We start from the raw sequence: 14,026 nt of genomic DNA on the forward strand, positions 1-14,026 counted from the left end.
TCTTGACCTCAGACTGGGTCGACGGTTCATCTTTCAGCAGGACAACGACCCTAAGCAGACAGCCAAGATATCAAAGGAGTGGCTTAAGGACAACTCTGTGAATGTCCTTGAGTGGCCCACAGAGTTGGAGAGATCTGGAAATGGCTGTAATTGCTGCCAAAGGTGCATCAACAAAGTATTGAGCAAAGGCTGTGAATACTTATGTACATGTGATTTCTTAGTTTTTTATTTTTAATAAATTTGCAAAAAATTCTAAAAAACTTCTTTCATCTTGTCATTATGGGGTGTTGTGTGTAGAATTTTGAGGAAAAAAATGAATTTATTCCATTTTGGAATAAGGCTGTAACATAACAAAATGTGGGAAAAGTGAAGCACTGTGAATACTTTCCAGATGCACTGTATAGGCATCTCTATGGATTAAAAACCAGACTGAAACCTTTAAAAAATCTGGAATGTTGAGTGAATGCTAATCAAGATTCGACAAATGGTTAAATAGAGACGTTTTGGTCGTATTTATACATCAAAAATGGAAAGCCTGTCTTGATGCATTTATCTGGTTTATTCCCAAATAAATTGCTGTTAAATCCGGTCGTCAAGGATTATGATGATCGCCTACAGGCCAGTGAGTTCGACTGTGCAGTCTTAATTTATAAAAATAAATAAAGTATCCTTTGACTGGACTGCATGGTAATATAAGAAATATGGTTTTACAAGACATTATGAATTGCTTAGCTACGCAGATTAGCGAGAGCAAGATAAATTGTCTCACTACATTCCTCCAACACTAGTACTACCTCAAAAACTATTTTGTGTGACTTAATGGTCTGAGGTCAACTTCCTGTTATATGAGGTCAAGTCACACTAATCTGACGTGAGGAGTGTTCTTATTTTACCATCTTCAAAAGTAAAAAAACCTTTAGGTTTGAAGGTTCGAAATTATATTTCGAGTCAAGAGAATAAAGTGTCTTTTGATACTTGACACCAAAATGAGCACACGTCAGTTTGGGGCGTCGCTATAAATTGACACTTATAACTTGGTCAAATATCATCGTGATATTGTGCAATCAGCAACTCTGCTTCTTATAATAGTACTGTTATTGTAAATTGATTATCATATATAGTTTAGAACAGCAGACATATCCCTTTACTGTAGACTGCACAAGGCAGGCTTTTAGCTGAGTCTATCAAATTGTTGTTTTTCGTAGATTATTGGGGGGTAAAGGGGATGTTCTGCAGTTGTTTGTCATGGGGATTGTTGATGGTTAATTGCTGACAATGACGAGGGAACTTTGGGGCAAAGAAACTCCAAGATTTGGCCCACCTGGTCCTTTGATGAAGTTGCATTCATTTAATTTTAAAAGAAAACAATATTCACAATGACTTGGTTGTGTTATTTGTTGACAAATGCAATGTGACAATTTGCCCACTGATGGGGCATAGTATACTTAACAAATAAGGTACAAAGATGTAATGAATACAAAATACACTCAGTGAGCACTTATTTATTGGACTTATTTTTTTAGACTTTTTACGTCTACTGCTGTAGCCTATCCACTTAGTTTCAATGCATTGTGTGTTCAGAGATGCTCATCTACATACCTCTGTTGTAATGTGTGGTTATTTATGTTACTGTCACCTTCCTGTGAGCTTTGAGGAGTAGCTACCTTCTCCTCAAACCTCTCATTAACAAGGCATTTCTGCCCACAGAACTGCAGCTCACTGGATGTCTTTTGTTTTTCGCACTATTCTCTGCAAACTGAAGACTATTGTACATGAAAATCCCAGGAGATCAGCAGTTTCTGGAGATGCTCAAACTAACCTGTCTAGCACCAATGATCATTCCAGTCAGTCACTTAGATCACATTATTTCCCCATTCTGATGGATGGAGCTCAAGCTCTTGACCCATATCTGTGATTTTATGTATTGCACTGTTGCCACACAATTGGTTGATAAAATAATCACATGAATAAGTAGGTGTACAGGTGTTCCTAATACATTGCTTAGTGAGTGCATGTGCCTGAGACTTCATTCTTTCATTTGGTATGACATTTACTCCATTGTGATGTATTGCATCCAAGAAATGTAAGAAATAAAGTGTCACAATATGCCCCGCTCTCCCCTAATTTTTGTTTGGTGGGGAGATTATACATGCACATGCTAACCATGTTTACTGTTGTTCACTGTAATGTAGTATATCCAGACCTGCCTTGTAATCATCCTGCATTCTGGTTGAAAACCACAAACGGGTAATTTGACTGCATGACAGTGAATAATCAGATTGAGTCCTGCCAAACAGGATGAGGGTGTAAAGATTTCCGCAGCCCGGGACTCCTGGGAGGTTTATCAAGTCTCCTTCCAGCTAAGATGAGCTGGGCCTTCAGTCTTCAGGACTTTATTTAGCATACATACCGTGTGTGTGCATAAGTATTTGGACAGCGGTACAAATTTCTGTGCTTTTGACTCTACTCCAGCACATTGAACTCTGGTCCCCGTGTTGACAAACAGCAATAAGACTCCAAAGGCAATCAAAAGCTTATGAATCAAGGCTAGATATGGAAGGCGTTCTTATACCTGCACTAAGGAAGCAATTGGACTATGTATAAAATGGGATGCAATTCCTATACGGATCCCCCGATTGGATATAAATACCCTGAAATTGAAGGTCTGTACTTCAACCTCATGTTCACGGTTTCATTTCAAATCCAATGTGCTGAAGTGCAGAGCCAAAAGAACAGAAATTATACCACTGTCCAAATACTTATAGAATGCACAGTAATGTTGAATTTCTGAAATGTTTTATTTGACATTTGTACAGGATAAAAGACAGTAAATACAGAAACGTATACAAGGTCCAGGAGACAAATACTCAAAGTGACAGAAAGGAGCAAGACAGGAAAGGTGTGAAGGAGAGAAGTACAGACTAATAATGTGTTTTCATTTTCATGATGTATTCGCTCCCCTGAACAGCGTGGTTCTCGATTCGCTCGTGGAACTGGTCCAGAGTAGCCAGCAGGCGGTCATACAGGGCCTGTGAGGTTATAAGGTCAGTCAGCAGCATTCTTGGCAGACCAGGGATCTCTGACATCTCAGATCTCAGGAGGCCCTTCCTATTTAAGTGCTTAGGAGTCCAAACACCTTAACTGGCTGCGGATTGAAAAGGAAGCTTGGAAAGCGGCAGTTGTTGCATCCCTCCAGGACCAGAATATTAGATCACTGCTATGTAGTGATATTTTTTCATATTAATTGTAAGTTCCGAAATTATTTGTAACCGCTTCAATTATTTGTTTTTACAGTTTTCTTCCAGTTATGCCAGACAGTTTAGGGAAATGCTTGTGGGCAGGTAAGAAAACGTTACCTGTGCCTTGTCGGTTTCCTGGCTGCAGACATCCCTCAGTCCCTGAATCTTTGCTTTGCTCTGCTGAGTTTCCCTGCTGATTTCCTGTATCTGCTCCACAATCTCCTCTCTTTTCTGGTGCACCTGGTCATATTGACTGACACAATACACAGACTAGATGATTACAACATGACACAATGGCCAGGAAACTCTGCCGAGCAGAATGTGAACTGCGCAGCATGGATGACCCAGAGGAGATGGTCCTTCTTAGGAGGAGTAGTAAATGGAAAGGATGGAAAGGAATGGCGTGTTGCGAGCGGGCCCCTCACCCGATGCAGCTCTGCTGATGCTGCTCCCTCATCTCCCTCGCCCTCTGCCGGCGGATCTGCTGCTTGGACATTTTGTCGGTTTTCATCCCCAGGGCTCTCTTTCCCTGGCTCTCCTCTGCCACCAGCTTCTTCAGCTCCTTCTCCAGCTTCTCCTTGAGAGTCACCACAGCCTGGGCCTGCCCGCACACAAACAGGTCCTCACCTCTTAACATTCTCCGTCAAAACTTCCCTGGAGCACTGCTATTACTGATCCTCGGCCTGAGAGTTAAGCGTCAGTATACAGGTGGACCCTGACGTAAACCATTCGTGGCAGGGAGCTGAGAGAGCCTCACCTCGTCCAGCTGAATCTTCATCTTATCCATGCCGCTCTGGAGGTCCTGCAGCAGCTTGTAGAGGAGCTGGATCTCCGTCTCGATCTGGGTCACTCCCTGCACACTGATCTGCAGCTCCACCAGCCGCTCGTCCGCACGCTCCTGCAAGCAGAGCTCCAGTCACACGGCACAGAACATGCACAGAGAGCGAGGGCCCTCGTGTCCCTGCCCACACCTCCTGGCCTCATAGGACAGTGCAGGAAACTTTCCCTGCTTTAAGGATTAAAAACAAAACAAAAAACAAATAATTCATGCTTAAGTAGCTATCCTTAAGTTCATGACATCTGCAGTGACTTGGTCAAAAAGTTTGTTTTCATACTCTTGAATACCAGACTTCCATTAACCAAGTGGTTATTTTTCAATCAATCCGACGATAGCATGTTTTCGATAAAGAAGACTGCCTAGTGACAACCAACAATGTCGTCTGACACGGTACTATTGACCAAATTAAACCTCATTTTAAAGACTCTTGGATTTTACTCTTTTCTTTTTCATATTAGAATGTAAGTTCCAGTGCATGCGTCATATTTGAATACTTTGTGGCCCTGCCTATTAAAAAATAATTATTCTAATTGCACAGGGTCTTTTAGGAATGAAGCTGGTGAAATGTGCAGAACTCCTACTTTAGAAAGCTTGATGTTCTTCACGTTCTCCTTCATTCTCTCCATTTCGTTTTTCAGCTCCTCAGGAGACTCCACAATCTGAGACTTGAGCTTGGCAATGTCCTCCTTCAAAGTGGCCACATCCACCTTCTTCTGGGCCTGTGGGGGAAACAGTACCACCACATTCAGGTTCTTCATCTAAAGAGCAGGGGAAGCCCTGCAATCTCCAAACAAACAAAGGGTGACACACAATGGCAATAATAAACTAAGCTAATGCAAACCAAATTAAGAAGCTCTTTCTGACATTGAAAAACAGAAAGAAAAAAAGTCGAAGGGAACACCACTTACCAGTTTCTGGGACCTTTCAGCAATTTCCGTTTTCCACTCAGCAATCTGCTCATTCAATGTGTTCTGAAATGATAGCCTATACGTTAACAAAGTGGAAGGGCAGCATGCAATTCTTCTTACACTTACAGGTTGGACTTCAAGTCTGACTGGCTTTGGCACTGACCATTTCCTGGTACTGGTGTGCAGTGGTGTTCTGCAGCTCAGACAGGGCTGCGGCCAGCTCCTTGGCCTCGGCCTGCTGCTCTGGGGGGATGGTCCTGAGGGATTACAGCAGAGTTAGTCACACCGCATCAGCAGAGCTTCATTTAAGCAGGACCTGAAGGTGGACGTACGTTAGCTTCTCGATCTGCCTCTCCGCCTCCTTCACACCCCTGGTGTAAGCTTGCAATTTGTCTGTGAAAGCTCTCTGAAACAGGAATAAAAAGTGCAGTGTTACATTAAAGTCCAAATGACCAAGTCTAGTCATTTATTTTGTGGTCGTGTGAAGAAATGAGCACAGACTACCCAGAAATGGTTTTAGGAAGCAAGACCTCTGAGTGATTGTAAGAAATCCTGAAAAGAACCCAACTCAGTGTTGGGTGGACATGGGTACGCCCCACTATTCTGTAACATTGAGGACAGCATGCCAACAATTACAATACCCATGTATGCAATATTAAGGGGCAATACTAGCATTTCATCACAATCACTTTTCACAGAACTATTGAGCTATGTCAAAGTAGCATGAGTAAGTAAAGTGCACTTACAAATGACTGCTGGTTCTCTGAGATCATCTCTAGTCTGAGTTTTCTGAAATGAAGGAAGTTCATAATGCCACTCAAAATGGTGATGGTCCGTTTGGCTTCTGTAAAATTGAAGGGTTGTTCAATCAAAACAATTGAGTATAACTTAGGGGAATGCTTAGTTTTTTTTCAATTCAGCACTGCTTGACAAATGCAAAGATGGCACTGATTGCAATTGTTCATTAAGATGTTATCTGTCTGAATTTATTCACCCCAATTTTCAGGAAGTGCAAACTTCAGGAGAAGGCTTCAATTATGTTTTGGAAACCGTGCTAAAGTGAGCTCACTTATAAAGCCTTTATCATGTCAGATGAAAAGGCTGGCTTCTCTTGCTTCATCTCTTTTCATATTTCATACAGTTCATCAGGGCATCAAGGAATCATTTTATGCAGACCAAAAATACGATACTAAAGTACATGATGTCACAAACATTGTCTTCAGGGAAAAAAAAGGTTAATATATTGAAACAAGATGTGTAATGATAAGTAAATTATCTACCAGTACCATTGCAGTCAATCCTTATGAGTTAATTTAACATTAACCACATGTACATAATGTCAAACAACATATTCCTTGAACATCTCTTATCCAGAATGTTACTTACTTGGATTAAGCAGATCATTAAATTGAAAGTCATATATATGACACACTGGCAAAAACTGACACCTATACAGGAAGAAAACATTTAATTTAGATTACAGTATAATATTAAAATCAACTAATATTTCCAAAGAGGTGAAAATGGAGGGGGTATCAGTAACGCATTGGTAACAAAAGCAACTTGGCACACAGTCAGACCTGTTAGAATACTGTTCCAAAGGTCGTTTCACAATCATAAATGAGTACGTCCTTCAGCAATACTACCTGAGGGATTAATTCAGGAGAAAATCAGCTGTTTAAAACACTTACATGCGTAGATAAAGGGGGATGACCCACTCCTGCGCCATGGAGACATTCTCAGGCATCTGTGTTAAATAGCACAACGATTAGATATTTAAAAAGGTGCATTGTTCAGGTAACTTCTGAAATAAAATCAAGAACAATCAAAGCAGTTTTTACTGTTCCACTATACATGGAGATGTTGGAAGTAGTTTCCAAGTAGCTTGTATTCAATGTTTTCACCATTGCAACATTGGTCTTGCCTACAGCAAGAATGAATCAAATGTCAAAGAATCTAATGATACTTTGCAGTAGGTCTTGTTTGTTGGCTGAAGTAACACTTACCATGTAATGACATTCTGGCCTGATAGGATACAGGAGCTGTAAGATTCTCATGTAGAGTTTCTGAATTGCATCCGGCTACAACACACAAAATGCCATCACAAATGGAAACATAAAATGAATCTGCTCATTTTCGTTCACTGCATATAAAACATAAAAAGATCTGGTTAAAGCTACACTAAAACATCTATTTATATTCATTAAAACATTGGTATAGAAACCACAATGTGAGCCTAGATTCACGCGAGTACAGTGAATGATCTAGATTGTGCAATAAGTAATGAACAACTTAATATTTCAATCTTGCCCGATAAATACTACACAAGTAGTACCAAAACTACACACGGCTAACGTGATATATAATTATGAAGAAATACCCATGCTGACAACTGTACTTCTGACAGGTCTATGCCCAGCTAACCTATGCAGAAATATTTGTAACCAGCTATAATATAGCCATATGTATGTCTTTAAAGCGTCTACGTACCTTAGGGGTCGGAGTTATGTCATTTTTACTAAACTGTTTTGCCTCCTGAAAAGTGAAGACCTCGTTACGAAAAAACTGTACGAGAACATCCACTTTGCTGATTGGGAAGGTGTTGTCCGTCATTGTTCTGTAGACATAAACACATTAGAATGAAGAGCATATTGCTAATGTTGCATGAGGCTAGTATGAATGCCAATGTATATTTTGCATGACTGCTAACGTAAGGAAACGTTATCCGATATCGCATATGTTGGCTAACTAGCTATACATTCCTATGTTAATAAACCAACTAAGTTGGTCCAAGTTATCTCGTCTAGATAGCTAACGTAAGTATAGGGGCTGATGGCTTACAAACCAACGTTGCATAGACTTTATTAACGCTAGGAAGACTGATAATCTGAGTTCGACCGGTAAACAGGTGGGTTTAGTTCTTGCCAGTGATAACCTAATAATGAATCCGCTCACCAGTTAACAAACGTTAGCTCTAGCTAGCTGCAATTAACGTTAGCTAATTAGGATATGAAAAAAATTCAAAAGGCAGCTAACGTTACTGTGCTATAACAGTAGCTAGCCAGTTAAGGCTATTAAAAACCTTTTAAACATACATTATTTTACTGAATAGTAACGTTATTTGTTAAGTTTAAAGTATTTTCCTTTGTTGGATTTTGTTAGCTGCATATATATGTATTACCTGCTTTATTCCTCACCGAACTTATTTTTAATTTTCGCGCTTTGCTTACTTCCGCTGCTGTTCTTTTCAAATAAAAAGCGGACCAGCGTAAGCCGAGGCTGAGTTAGTATCGCCACCTTATGCATGGAGTAAATACTGCAACTAAGCAGAAAAAAACAGTACTTTCCTAGTTGTCTTTCCCACAGTCGATGGTTTTAACATAACAAGACAAACAACAACAACAACAACAATAACAACAATAATAATAATAATAATTATAATTATAAAATAATATTTCATAAAATAAATGAAACGCTTTTTATGCTCTTTTGCGTTGGCTATGGTATTTCTTAAAGTTTAGTTATTTAAATTGTACACATTGCCCTGCTATACGTTTTTGAAGATGTAACTGTCTTTATGTAACAGGACACGTAGCTCACAGCAACATCCTCTTTGACTAGGCTATACAAACACTGCTATACGTAAACAGCTGTACAGAGGGATATCTTTCTGCCTACTGCGGGACACCAATGTGCAAGTGCTCTATCTTTTTCCCGTTAAACGAATCAGGCATGTTGGTAGTATACCTACAAGGACCGTATCGGTCCTCGCCCCTTCCGTGTTGGCAATTCCGCCGGTGTGGGGATATCCACGTCAGTTTCATCTTTATTAAACAGAAATCAACTTCTGGTTAACTAACTCGTTGTTAAGTAACGGCACATGCAATACATATCTCTGGCAGCTGAGCTTAGCTAGCTATCTTTAAAACAGTCGCTACAGAGATGTCATCGTTTGAGAGCGATGATAACTACGATTTTGTCTTCAAAATAGTTTTAGTTGGAGATGTTGGGGTTGGCAAAACTTGTGTCGTTCAACGTTTCAAAACTGGCGTATTTATCGAGAGACAAGGTAATACAATTGGGGTGGACTTTACAATGAAGACTATGGATATTCAAGGGAAGAGAGTCAAGGTAGGTTTACTATTTTCCCGATGCAGATTTAGTTTTGTCTAGTTTCAGAACTTTTTATCGACATTCTTTATTGCCATTACACGATTTCGTTTCTGGCAATAAGAAATATTTCTGATTCTATACTTGTCCATACACTAATGACAAGAGTGTTATTATCTTTTGTCTTTGTAGATAATACTGACAGTTTCAATTTCAAACCCGATATACCAATGCAAAATTATGTTGGCCAACATAGGCCTATACATTTGCTTTTCTTTGTGTTCATTGTGTTGTATATATTACGTGAACTAAGATGTATTCGTTTATCAAAGAGGTTCATTTCTCATCTCTGTTGAATTATTAGTGTCTGTATGCACTGCTGGGAGATATCTGGCCCTCGTACCTTTGGTCTGCGTGTAATCGGAATGACAGTACCTGCCAACATTGCAGGAGGAATTGTGCAACATGGCAATCAAGTCAAGATTGTTGAAATAGCCGCCCCAGAATATGTAGTGTATTCAAATGTAATTTAATTTTGGTATTCGTGTAATATTTAAACTCGTTGTATATATATTGTTTGTTCTTTATACTGCAAATTATAATTTATACACCATAACTTCCTGCTTGCCAAAGCGTCGTTGAATGTGTGTAACGTTAGATATGTGGACAGCACGAGAGCATGTGACATTGATCATTTTGTAAATAGGCCTACCTCACATGTAAAGCATGTTAATGAGCAATGGACTTGGAACAGGTTAAAGATGGAAGCTCATCTTTAACCTGTGTGTTGTTTTAAATTAACTGGTAGAATGTAATAACATATTGTTTATGCAAAATACTTTTTTGCACTGTATTTTTATTATTTATATATATATATATATATATACATATATATATATATATATATATATATATTATTATTATTATTATTATTTTATTTTTTTTAAGCTACATGTTGTTGTTATTCCAATAAGGCTAGATTAAATGCTGTAAAAGACTTAAGCAGAATTATTTCAAAATGTCCAGACTGACACAGAGTTCACCAGACTCTCTGAGTGTTTGCAGGTCTCCAGGCAGCATTTGTGCCATGGATATGCAGCTGTGGTAAATCCCCATTGAGCTTTTGTGCTGAGTCAGCACATTTGATTATTGTGCACTCTTTTTGGATGAGACTGGGTAATGGACGGGAGGCTCAGTGCTTGAATGTGATTAGTGGGCCCAAGCCTGACTCCTGACCTTTCATCCAGGAGTGTGCTATGATATATGCGTGACTGCATTCTCAGAAGGTCTGTAGAGTGTGGCCAGTAGGGTACTGTAAGATTCATGTTGTTCCTCAGCTGCAGATCTGGGACACAGCCGGACAGGAGCGTTTCCGCACCATCACACAGAGTTACTACCGTAGCACTAATGGTGCCATCATTACCTATGACATCACTAAGAGGGACTCCTTTATGTCTGTGCCCAAGTGGATGGAAGATGTGAAGAAATATGGAGGCTCCAACATTGTTCCTCTTTTAATTGGTGAGTCCCCTCATGGTGTCGTGGATTTCAACTTGTAGGGTTGACAGTGGAGTGACTACTCAATGTACACAATGCTTAAAAAAAAGTGAATGAATAACTTGTGAAAAAGTTGTGAATAACTTGTTGATCCTCTTCATCTTGGTTCCCCAATGGAGGATTTTTCCCTCAGCCTTTCAGGTACATAGGTTTAACCTCAATCTGTCCATTTTATTGTCCACGTCCATTGCTAACTTGTTTACCTCTGTGAAGGTAATAAATCGGACTTGGAAGAGATGCGTGAAGTCCCCTTTGAAGATGCACAGACAATGGCTAACCAACTTGAGTTCATCCATGCCATAGAAACGTCAGCAAAGAACTCCAACAATGTGGATGAGGCCTTCAACAAAATGGCTGCTGAACTCATCCTTCGGCATGGCGGGCCCATGTTCAATGAAAACGTGACGGACAGCTTCAAACTCAACAGCAAGGACGTAGCAGCAGAGGGCTGGGGGTGTGGTTGTTGATACCTAACCCAATCTATAGTCATACTGTAGAGCTGTGGTTATTGACACAATTTCAGCGTTAATGTGTGTTCCTGAGCTGGCAGAACAAGTTAACCTGTGCAATACATCAACTTAATTCTGTAATATTAATTTACCGGGACCAGTTTCAGCACTTCAATGTAGCAGTAGCACAGCTCAGCTGAAATGAAACCAATGTAAGGAAGTTAACAGTGAACGGCCAGTAAAAATGTGCCAAGAAGCACATGCAAAGTTAAAGAACAGTTGCACAGGGCAGAGGAACTGTCGCAATATTTATATAGACAAGTTAATTATGACCACATGGTAATGATCACATACAGTAAACATGGAAGATAATCACTATCTTGTTGTCATTCCACTAATGGCAGAATTATGCTGAGGTTTTAGTTTTCCTTAAGTGTTCAATAGAAAGAGAAGCAGTGCAAATCAGGCTTAATTGAAATTGAAGGCAGAATCCATGAATTAAATGTGGTGGTGGGGAGTACATTTGTATCCGGTCAAAGCAGAGCATCAGTAGGTTTTTCTTAAACATCATAAACAGTTTTGCAATCATGATTTGTGCTTGTTCTGTGAAAGAACATGCAGTAACTATGGTACGGCATGTTCTGGTTGATTTGTATCTGTGTATTTATTACACTGCAATTTAAGTCAATAAAACAGTATTTTCACAATATTAATATTTAAAAATGGAATGCAACTGAGACAGAGTTGAACAGTGAGAAAAATAGTTTATATACATTAATTCGAATTTTATCTTAAGTATTACATAATGCTTCAGTGGCATTAGCCCAAACCTATTTGACATTGACTTATCTTGACTGTAGCTCTTTCAGTTTAATTTGCAGCATCCAGACTGCTCAGTGTCTTCAGCAACAGTTACAGTAATAACATTCACACGGCAAAATGATATGTCGAATACATGCAAGTTCAGTGATATTGATTTGTTTTACCTATCTGAGGCGTGTTCTCCACATGAATACGTTTGATTTAACTGTCACATGGGTGAGAGGATTCTTCACAGTGCGGAAGGGCTTTCTCTGGCCCTGTCTGGTGAGTTTTTTTATTGTCGGAGAGGACCTGCTTCCCACAGAAGCAGTCTGCAACCAGTCAATGTACTTCTGCTTCTCTTGCCAGGAGATGATGTCATGTTTTAAAATGCTTCACAGCTGGATGACTAAAAATAGCACAATATGTTGACAGCTGTGTAACTGAGAGGGAGATGGCAGGGGTGTATAAAACTATTCATCAACTGTTGTAACAGAAATGTGAGTTTGGGAATGACAGAAACCATTATGAGTATTATTACAATCAAGTGCAATGAAGGATCAGCGTGAAATGAATCGATGCCAATGCTGGTTGAGGAATTGACTTGTAATTGTCGTAGACTGGGCCATATAATTGATCTGAAATATCCCATAAAATGGTAAGGGGAATGATTTGGGGTAGAACCGTTGTTCCTCTGTAACTATCTGCCTATGAGCATACCTCAAAGCCATATAGGAATTAAAATGGCAAACTGATATTTTGGAGAACTATCATGAAGATGAACATTTAAGTGTGTGCAAAAACATTTGTATGAGGAAGGGAATTTCAATGTCCGTCAAGTTGAAGGTTATTTTCTAGCAATGTACTCTAGATTTTAAAGGTAGTTTGAGTGGATTGTTTTAGTTATGATGTCAATTTCTACTTTCCTTGCCAAGTAAAAAAAAGTTGCCTTTACGGATTTTAATCATTTTCATGTAAAAACATTTTAAAAACAAATGCCTCATATTGCATTAGCATATGAAGGCAGATATCAGGAATTGTATTACTGTAGATCTGTTTCTATTTTCTCGGTTTATATTTTGTATGGTACTTGATCATTAAAACAAATCAAAAAGCAAAATATTGTAATTTAATACGATATGCATATTTCAGTTGGTTGTCAGATTACTTGAAACTGTATTTCATATAATAGAGAGGGTGGCATAAAGTGCTGTGAAAGTATTTGCCTCCTTCCTGATTTCCCGTTATTGCATGTCACACTGAATGGTTTCAGATCTTTAGACAAAATGTAATATTAGACAAAGGGAACCCAAGTTATCCCAATAAATGATCCCAAAAGTGTAAACCCCACCCAGCTGCACCTCCTTGCAGGCTCAAATGCACCAGGCAAGATCAATAGAGCACAGAAAATGTATGTATGTATTTGAATCCAAAACAAACTACTAAATACGAGGCAGTAAAGCATCCCCACACCATCAGACCACCACCATGTTTGACTATTGGTATGTGAAATGCTGTATTTGCTTTACACCAGAGATAACGAGGCCCTGTGTTGTCCGAAAAGTTCCACTTTTGACTCGTGTCCACAGAGCATTAACCAAAAAGGCTGGGATCATCCAGGTACTTTTTTTTGCAAATGTGAAATGAGCACTTCTCTTGGTTAGCAGTGGTTTCCACCTTGCTACCCTCCCGTAAATCCCACTTATTGTGGTGCCATGAACACTGGCCTTAGCTGAGGTTAGAGAGGCCCGCAGCTTTGGATGTTCTTCTGGGATTGTGTGTGACTTCATGGATAAGTTGTTCCTGCACACTTGGAGAAATTGTGGCAGGCTGGCCACTCCTGGGCGGATTCACTATTGTTCCCAAGTGTCCTCAATTTCGAGATAATGGCTGTCACTGTGGTTCAGTGAAGTCCCAGAGCCTTAGAAATTTCTTTATAATAACTCTATACAGACTGACTGTTAATTGGACACTTTTTTTTTCTAATTTCTTCTGGAATGTCCTTTGACCGTGGCATAGTGTACTTGTAGATACTTTGTGGAGACTATTTCACTCAGATGGCAAGGTTCAATAGAAGTGAACCTTAGAGTGACGTTTAAATTTAACAGCCTGGGTGCAATTAGC

At 39.5% G+C, this 14,026-nt stretch overlaps 2 protein-coding genes across 3 annotated transcripts; one reads left to right on the forward strand and one right to left on the reverse strand.

The window, feature by feature from the left end:
• Positions 1 to 2,779: 2,779 nt before the first annotated feature.
• nuf2 (UF2 component of NDC80 kinetochore complex) lies at positions 2,780 to 8,299 on the reverse strand. Of its 2 annotated transcripts, none has more exons than XM_061218911.1 (14): positions 8,167 to 8,299; positions 7,476 to 7,602; positions 6,992 to 7,066; positions 6,677 to 6,732; positions 6,372 to 6,433; positions 5,732 to 5,829; positions 5,318 to 5,391; positions 5,149 to 5,242; positions 4,986 to 5,048; positions 4,659 to 4,796; positions 3,997 to 4,137; positions 3,665 to 3,840; positions 3,357 to 3,492; positions 2,780 to 3,029 (listed from the first exon to the last, which is right to left on the reverse strand). In XM_061218911.1, the coding sequence occupies exons 2-14, from the start codon at positions 7,596 to 7,598 to the stop codon at positions 2,922 to 2,924; spliced, it is 1,344 nt and encodes a 447-aa protein (XP_061074895.1). In that variant the 5' UTR covers positions 7,599 to 7,602; positions 8,167 to 8,299; the 3' UTR covers positions 2,780 to 2,921. The 2 variants fall into 2 exon arrangements, with proteins under 2 accessions (XP_061074895.1, XP_061074897.1); XM_061218913.1 differs by lacking the exon at positions 8,167 to 8,299 and adding an exon at positions 7,941 to 8,066.
• Positions 8,300 to 8,760: 461 nt separating this feature from the next.
• On the forward strand, positions 8,761 to 13,022 carry rab43 (RAB43, member RAS oncogene family). Its single transcript, XM_061218915.1, has 3 exons — positions 8,761 to 9,116; positions 10,433 to 10,616; positions 10,866 to 13,022. The coding sequence occupies exons 1-3, from the start codon at positions 8,928 to 8,930 to the stop codon at positions 11,117 to 11,119; spliced, it is 627 nt and encodes a 208-aa protein (XP_061074899.1). The 5' UTR covers positions 8,761 to 8,927; the 3' UTR covers positions 11,120 to 13,022.
• Positions 13,023 to 14,026: the final 1,004 nt, after the last annotated feature.

This window comes from Conger conger, chromosome 14 (genome assembly GCF_963514075.1).
Source record: "Conger conger chromosome 14, fConCon1.1, whole genome shotgun sequence".
NCBI classification, from domain to species: Eukaryota; Metazoa; Chordata; class Actinopteri; order Anguilliformes; family Congridae; genus Conger; species Conger conger.